Source organism: Mandrillus leucophaeus, unplaced genomic scaffold (assembly GCF_000951045.1).
Source record: "Mandrillus leucophaeus isolate KB7577 unplaced genomic scaffold, Mleu.le_1.0 Scaffold539, whole genome shotgun sequence".
NCBI lineage: Eukaryota > Metazoa > Chordata > Mammalia > Primates > Cercopithecidae > Mandrillus > Mandrillus leucophaeus.
In genome coordinates this window covers 562,023-571,154 of record NW_012105797.1, presented here as the reverse complement: position 1 = coordinate 571,154, position 9,132 = coordinate 562,023, and the positions used below count along the sequence as shown (strand labels likewise).

At 33.8% G+C, this 9,132-nt stretch overlaps 1 protein-coding gene across 2 annotated transcripts in view; it reads right to left on the bottom strand.

Moving 5' to 3' along the window:
- Positions 1-9,132, bottom strand: part of DNAJB4 (DnaJ (Hsp40) homolog, subfamily B, member 4) — a 36,303-nt gene that overhangs the window by 8,313 nt on the left and 18,858 nt on the right. Inside the window, exon 2 of one of the 2 annotated variants that reach the window (XM_011997373.1) lies at positions 4,681-4,922. In XM_011997373.1, coding sequence (XP_011852763.1) covers positions 4,681-4,891 — 211 coding nt within the window. In that variant the 5' untranslated portion in view covers positions 4,892-4,922. Of the gene's footprint in view, positions 1-4,680; positions 5,847-9,132 lie in introns of those variants that run through there. The other variant, XM_011997372.1, reaches the window with a different exon arrangement.

Genomic DNA, 9,132 nt, shown 5'->3' with positions numbered 1-9,132 from the left:
CGGGAGGCTGAGGCAGGAGAATGGCGTAAACCCGGGAGGCGGAGCTTGCAGTGAGCTGAGATCCGGCCACTGCGCTCCAGCCTGGGCGACAGAGCAAGACTCTGTCTCAAAAATAAAACAAAACAAAAACAAAAGTTAGCCAGGCGTGGTGGCGCACCTATAATCCCAGCTACACAGGAGGCTGAGGCAGGAAAATCACTTGGACTGGGGAGGTGGAAGTTGCAGTGAGCCAAGACCGCACCACTGCACTCCAGCCTGGGTGACAGAGCAAGATTCTGTCTCAAAAACAACAACAAAAAAAGAAAAAAATCCTACCAAAATTCATGCCACTATAACATACATTATTATGCAAGTATCACTTGCATTGTGTAGCATATAAAATGTTAAGTAACGTCACATTAACTTTATGGTCAGTTCTTAATCATGTACATTTTTAACACTAATGGAAATGTTTAATATTCAATTGGATTCCCTCTGCTATTCAAATGTTTTCTAGACACTATCATCACTTTGTGTGATCAAAAAATGCACTAGAGAATCAACATTTGCCTATGATTTAGCAGGACTGCTATTATTTTACAACTAACCAGTCAACCAGTTTGCAGTCCCAAACCAAATACGTGTTTGCAATACTATCTATAACAATTATTCCCACTAATTAGTTAAGGTTGACTAAAAGTTTCCAAAAGAAGAAACACTGGAGAAAAATTCAGATTGCAAAGAAAAAAACAGTACTTTAATAACTCTTACTCCAAGGAGATCTAATATGTAAAAATCCAGATTTATAGCAAGACTTCAGTTAAAAAATAATGAGATTCTGAGATCTTTTAAACAGTTTTAATTCACATCAAATTTACTTACATGTTTTCAGAACAAATAGTAAATTTTTAAAAATCCAGCTAGCTAAATATATAAGTTAAAGAACAGAAGAGAACTAGTATAAAGATTAATAAATATAAGTTTTATCATTTAAACACTACCTTTTAATATTTGAAGTTACTGAATAAATCATAAGCAATAACAAAATACAGAAAGTATAAAAAAAGAAAAGTTAGAGAACTGGAATAAATGAGGATGTGTTATTGAAAATCTTTTCTTTTAAATCTCTTAATACAAATTTCTGCTGACATCCACTAAACTCTTCAAGACTAAACCTAAAACTTTGGGAGAGAGTGGTTCAGAATCCAATTTTAAATTTCTGTAGTTCTGTGGTTTTTATTTCCAAATGATTCAACTATAGAGAAAATTTATTTTTAAAAAGAGATTTATTACATACATAAAATTAACCTCTCGTACAAATACAATCCAATTGATTATAGTAAATTGATAGAGTTGTATAACCATCATCAGAATCCAGTTATAGAACATTTCCATCATTCCAAAGAATTCTCTAGTTGTTATTTGTAGCTAATCCCTGCTCCCACCTCAAGTCCTAGACAAGAAAGATCTACTTTCTTTTTCTATGTACTGGCCTTTTCCAGACATTTCACATAAATAGAATCATACAATATGTAGTCTTTTACATCTGGCTTCTTTCATTTAGCATAGTTTCTGAGGTTCACCCATGGTGTAGCATGTTTCAGAAATTGGTCCTTTTATTGCTAAATAGTTCCTCATAGAATGAATACAGCATATTTTGTTTAATTCACCAATTTATGGTGCTTTCAGATTGTTTCCAGTTTGGGGCTATTATAAATAATGCTGCTGTAGGCATTCAGATACATGTCTTTGTGTGGACATGTTTTTGTTTCCCTTTTATAGATTCCTAAAAGTAAATTTGAGGTATCTGTATTTTTTTTTTTTTCTTTCCTTTGTTTTTCTTAGAGATAGGGTCTTGCTTGCTATGTTGCAAAGGCTGGACTCAAACTCTTGGGCTCAAGCAGTCCTTCAGCCTCAGCCTCCCTATTAGCTGAGACTACAGGCATATGCCACCTCACCCAGCTAGCCAACCGTTTTTAAAACAAAACGTTTTGAATTGTGAATATTCAGAACACAAACTGGATTACTGGTTCTTTCATGCCTAAATATATAAATTTAGCATAGCAACTTATATACTTTTCAGTTCATGGTTCCTCATTCCCACCATCCCAGCTCTAAGTCCCAAGACTGTAATAACTGAGGGGGAGCGGGAAGAAGGATACCAGGTAAATTAATAGTGTTTCCATAGCCCTAAAGTTCAGTGTTTTGTTACTACTGGAGAAACCTACGGAACCACGTCTGGATATAAATAAAAGGCAAAGAGAAAAAATGTTTTCCCCTACTTTCACAGTGTATCTAAATGGGATTTTTAATAGAATAAATGAGATATTCTGAATAAACGGCAAATAAATATAATACTTTCCTGTGAAGAAAGAATAATTCTAAAAAATAATTCAAATAACTTTCATTCAATTGTATTTCCTTTTTTTTCCTTTTTTTTTTTTTTTTTGAGACGGGGTCTCGCTCTGTCGCCTAGGCTTAAGTTCAGTGGCTTGATCTCGGCTCACTGCAACCTCCGCCTCTTGGGTTCAGGCGATTCTCCTGCCTCACCCTCCCAAGGAGCTGGGATTACAGGCGCCCACCACCACACCCAGCTAATTTTTGTATTTTTAGTGGAGACAGGGTTTCACCATGTTAGCCAGGCTGGTCTTGAACTCCTAACCTCAGGTGATCACCTGTCTCGGCCTCCCAAAGTGCTGGAATTACAGGCGTGAGCCACCGCGCCTGGCCCATTCAATTGTATTTTCAAGTAACCTATAACTAGAGAATGGTATTTCTGCATAATATATTTCTATGTTTTAAAAAATGTATTCTCTCCTCACTCCTCCTATCACTTATATCAATTATGTAAGTAAAAAAAAAAAAATCCAGGGTATACAGATTCAGGGTGATCTAATTTTTAAAAAAATGCACTCACTGTGTAATGCCCAATAAAAATTAAATAAGAAAAATCACTCTAGGAAAGCACTATTAAGAGGTAATGTTAAATCAAGAAAAATGTATCATTTAGTGACTTGAAAATTCTGAAGACAAATATCCTTACTAAACCCTGAATCTAATGGCTTAGCCACAAACTTGAGCTATCAGTGAATTGTTGCAAAATATTTTAAATATAAAGCAGTGGATATCTGCTTTTTCACAGGAATTCACAGTGTTATTCCATGTTCGTGAATTTCTTTACAAAATTACAAAATAACTCCTTCAGAAATAGTAGTACATTATTGGTAGTATCTCAGAATCCTGCTTAGCTTTTGAGATAAACCAAGTCATGATATATTGGGTAATATGTATGGCCATGGGTATCATGCAGGATTGAACTGCCCAGTATTTGCCTTTTTCAATATTTACTTTGTAAGAACCTGACACTAGGTCCTCACCACACCAAAATCAGCAACATAAACTTCAATTTTGGGCAACTCATAGATCAGAAAAGTTAAACAAAACAAGAAGGAAAAAACCCCTCTATATACAATCACCCTGCTTATCTACATTTGATTTGTTTCATTCAAAATAAGCAGTCACTGCTTCACTATAATTTTAAGAATATATTTCTAGGAAAATTGGATGTTAAATGTAATAAAGGAATCAAAGGGATAACAAAAAAGTTTTCATAGCTACAATGATTTGAAAGCCAGTATTTTGGGGGAAAAACTAATAATAAAATAACTTAGTCCTGATGTTAAAAGTTGAAAATCCCCAAACCAGTACAAGTCAAAGTTTTTTGTGTTATCAATTAGCAATTTGAAATAGTCTTACTTCATAGCCCCATTTATATGGAAGTGATGGACAAACCTGATTTAAAATGAAGAATGAAAAAAAGATAATCTGAAATTATCCTCTTTTACTGTGCTCACTAGTTTTTGATCTCACAATGCAAAAAACAAAGGTATGGCAAGGAGAGGAAAGGGAAGTTGTCTTGTTTTTCTGTATACCTAGATAGTAAAATTTCAAAAGAAATAATGTCAGCTAAAAGTAAATCAATAATTATTCTAACTAGGTGGCCATTTTAGGTCAAAAATTGTATTTCTGAGATCTCATTTTCTTGGCACACAATTATTGTTTACAATTAAGCTAAAAACTTGTTCTGGTATTTTATGACATCAGGAAAATTCTTTCCTCTCCAGGCAGAATGCCAAAAACAACTAGAAGCTAAATGCCTGCGCCTTCTGCTTCTGAGAGTCACAACTCTGTCTTGTTCAGTCTAAACTAGCCTTGCTATAAGAAAGGCAAAAAACTACTTTTTGTTTTTGTGAATACAGTATAAACTACTCAGAACCTGAAACGCCAATCTTAAGGTTTTAAATGACTAAAGACTCTATTGGTTCTGGCAGAAAATTCGTTAGAAAACGAAACAGGTTGCATAAGACTTTTGACACAATTTACTAATAGGTATGGGAATTCAAGGTTTCTTTTACAATATACAATGTTAACATTGTAAGTCTAATGAAAAATATGTATAATACAAAATGCTAAAATAAAAAAGGCAAACAAGGACATTTCATTCATAGCTCTGCAATACTCATTCATATGATCAGAGATGAAATCTTGTTATTATCCATTATTTGTCCTTCTACTTTTGATATGACTGAGAATCCAATTTAAGGATAACCACAAGCTGAGAGAGAGGGGAAAAAAGGCTGGGAGAAAGCGAAAAAAAGAGACAGAGTCGAACAGACAGAAAGATATGCAGAGAATACTTACCTTCCTCCCCAAACTGATCATATATTTCTCTCTTTTTAGGATCACTCAATACTTCATAAGCTTCTGCGACCTCTTTAAATTTTTCCTCTGCCTGAGGAGATTTGTTCTTGTCCGGATGAAATTTGAGGGCTTGTTTTCGGTAAGCCTTTTTAATATCTTCATCTGAAGCTCCTTTCTCAATTCCCAAAATGCAATAATAGTCTTTCCCCATTTCGAATGCCTTGAAATTAACTTAGATTTCCCTTTGTAAAAGAAAACAGTGTCCCCAGTCTTAGCAATAGACAGATTCTAAGAAAAATAAACCAAGCTGGGTATTTTAAAAGTTAATCAGCAATTCAGCTAGCTGTCTTAAGGCAGCAAGCAGACAGCGTCTCTGTATTCAATCCTTCCCCAACGGCTCACTTACAGATAAATATACACTACACGGGAGACAGCCTCCTTCTAGATCCTCCCATTTTCACTACGTGTCTCTGTACTTTCTAGAACAGCAAATGCTACAGGATGTCACTTTCCCAGCTGCCTCTAGTCAAAGTACTGAGCTATGTTTTCTCCTCCTCCACGATTAACTATTCATTTTCCGACTGGCTCTACCATCTTTATTTCCTAATTAAACAGGCCAAATGGGTTAACATGCCAATATTTCAACACAGAATGTCACAACTATATATTTATGTATTCCATACTAGGTGAAAAATCATTACAGTCATTAAACACCATATGTTAAAAGAAGTTAAAGTTAATATACAGATAAAAGGAAAGACAAATCTGCTTTAGGCATTATTTAATTTTAAGCTATTTTTTAAGTATATAATATTAAAATACGGGTTATTTAAATTAGGATTTTTAAATAATTTACATCATCTTCAAAATTCCTGACGTGTATCAATCAGAAACGCCAGAAACTTTGTGTACTAGTTTCACATTGTTAAAATATTATCTATAATAAAATTCAAATGCATTATTTTAAAATAAGTAAAGGACTTAAACATGATTTTAGCTAACTATTTCTAGTATACATGACTTCATAGTTCTGGCAAATAAATATTTATTTTTGAAATTTTAGTATCTGGATTTAGTTACTTCAACTAAGCTAAAACTGAATGAGGTCCCTGCCACTCCTCAACCCCTGTCCCCTGCAGCCACCCCACAGGGTCCCTATTTAAAGAATTTTGGTGCTGCAGGAAAGCTAGAACAAAGTATCAGGTTACAGACAGTACATACTCATGTTCCTTACAAGGCTTAACTGCAACTGGATCAATGTAAAATTTGGATATGCCACTTCAGGGGCAGTAGTATGAGAAATATTTTTTTCTTTCAAAAACACATTTCCCTAATTATAAATATATATGCATTGTTGGAGATTTTGGAAAACACAGAAAAAAAGTTTTTAAAACTCTCCCTACAATACCATTTTAAGTAATCCCTGTTAAATATTGCTGCATTTACTTCTAATCCTGTTTTCTATGAATATTCATGATTATTTGTTGTAGTTCTATAATTTTTTGTTAACAAAGTTAGAACATAGCATTTATATACCCTTTTGATGCCTGCTTTTGAAAATATAACATATTTTGGGTATTTATGAGACATTTTCAATGTATATAACTCATCTTTTATCTCCTGTATGGTTTTCTCATCTTTTCAAAAATGTTCTCATTTCTATTAGAGATAGATTAATAAGAAAATGTCAAAAGAATTGCACACAGTCCAAATACCTTGAGTCTGTAAACATTAAAAAAACCTTTATGAGGAAAAGAAAACGTACATATATGTTTAGAATATAATAAAGGGTAATAATGTGTTAACCTTTAAAGAAATAAGAACGCCTACTCTATATGCCAAGCAATGATGATTCAGCAATTCTTTCTGAATGTTCATCTTTGTGCATTTTGACAGCTATGATTTTCTACTCTTTAAAATTCTCTACTTTAAAGACATCTTGACATTAGAAATGTATAACATTGATCTAGCCTACCTGTAGGTTACAGAGGTTTGTCAGCTATTTATCAATTTTTTTAGCATCACCAAGAAATACTCAATGTCAAAAGGTACTTTCAAATCCAAAACACTTAGTGAAAAATGCTAATACCAAAAGTCACCTTAAGACTCCCAGTTTTAAAAAGCATATTGCCAAACTGAAATCCAGTGCAAGGATCAGTATCGCACAGAGTAAAAACATAATAAAAAATCACCTATTACAAAATTCATTTCCAAGGGAGTTCCTTTAAATATTCATTACCAAAGGAATGGTGACTTTACTATTTAACAACCGGAAATTGTTCTGGTGGGTAGTGTTTGTAGAAAAAAAAAATACTTATTTGATTCAATCATTTTCAGAGAGCTAGGAATATTATCAAAACTTGACACAGTAAATTATTTTAGAGAACCTGAAGACTGGGTCTTTCACATTTGTGAGAAATTGTATTATATCTTAACAGACAGAAAGAAATCTGGCTCCCTAGATACCGAAAAGGGTGAAAAGGGATTTTCACGTCTTCAAATATCACACACACACATAAGAATCATAGTAGTAGTAAAGTTGAAAAGCAAGAATTCACCTCAACATTGACATTTCAAGTTAGTAAGAAAGCAAATATAACTGTGATTTACGGCTATTAACACAACAATCTGGTTAGCTTTTGGTAAAATGAGCAGATACTTGCACACTTGTAGCTTTGTAAATAATTCAAACATCTGGCAATTGTAAAAGCCACTAAATATTATTTTAATAGCTCTATAAATACCACATCTGGAAATTTATCCTTAGAAAATAATTTAAAGACAATAATTATATTTACAAATATACCGATTGCAAATAGATGAAATAGGGTAAAGCATCAAGATGATCATCATTAAAAGTATATAGTACTTTGGAGATCTTTTACTCTTATATTCACTTTTTCAGACTGAGATGTCTTCTCTACTACTTAGGAGTTGAAATCCATTATACAATACGATCACTTTACATTAAATCTTGGTCATCCAAGTTTGTATGATATGAGTGCAGCAATTTTTTGGGGGGGGGGCGTGGGGTGGGACTGTCATTCCTGCAAATCATTATGACAAAAACAGGAAGAGTATGTAAAAGGGAGAGTAGTGGTAGCCTGTAGGGGAAATGGAACAGAGAAGAGCTGTGATCAAAGCTTATTTAATAAAAATTTTTTTAAAAATTATTTGTTTTAAAGGTAAAATAAAACCAAAAAAATACATAGAAATAGTCTATCTGAAATATTTAGAAATCACATAAATGCCTGCTTATTTGATGTTATAGGTTATATGAACGTGTGACGTTAAGTTTAAAGAGAACAAAAACCAGCTTGAGTTAGTAATTGACATACATTTTTTCCCTTAAAACTAAAAAATGCTGTGTTTTTAACAGGGATATAAAAATTAGCACTTGCATTTTTAAATTTTTACTTTACTACTCAAACATTGGTAAGATTATTCCATGAAGACATAATTCTCTTCCCTTTATTAAAAGAAAACTACAGTCAGGTGAGGTGGCTTATGCCTGTAATCACAGCACTTTGGGAGGCCAAGGCAGAAGGATCACTTGAGCTCAGGAGTTCAAGACCAGCCTGGGCAACATATTGAGATCTTATCTCTACTAAAAACTAATTTTTTTAAAAAATGGAAATTAATATAGTATTTAACCACAAAAAACTAGAAGTATAATTTGTCATTCAATTGATGTCATCCTCATCTTCTACTTTGACTTTATTCATATATAATAGAAAACAAGTTTTCTTTTTCCAACTCACAAATCATTTCTCAGTTTATAATAAAATAGTACAGAAAAAGATAAAATGCCATGAGTCTCAGAAGAAATTACATCAAAATTCAGATCATCACTTAAACGCTTGAGGACAAATGACTTCTCATATTTTACCAACGCACCTGTGAAAAACTTTTCTTGGCAATATTTAATTCTTAAATGGATCACATTTAGTCCTAAAAATTCTTTTAATTTCTTTTCTTTTCTTTTTTTCTTGAGATGGGGCTTGCTCTGTCACCCAGGCTGCAGTGCAGTGGCACAATCACAGCTCACTGAACCCTTGAACTCCTGGGCTCAAGTGATCCTGCTGCCTCAGCCTCTCAAATAGCTGGGACTACAGGCCAATGTGACAACATCTGGCTTATTTTAATTTTTTATAAAGACCAGGTCTCACTATGTTGCCCAGGCTAGTCTCCAACTCCTGAGCCCAAACAATCTTCCTCCCTTGACCTCCCAAGATCCTGGGATTACAGGCATATAAACCAGGGTGCTTGGTCCTTGAAATTTCGATCCTGGGATTACAGGCATAAACCAGGGTGCTTGGCCCATGAAATTTCGTTCTTTACTTTTCTTTTCTTTTTTTTTTTTTTTTTTTTTGAGACAGGGTCTCGCTCTGTTGCCCAGGCTGGACCAGACTGGAGTGCAGTGGCACAATCTTGGCTTACTGCAACCTCTGC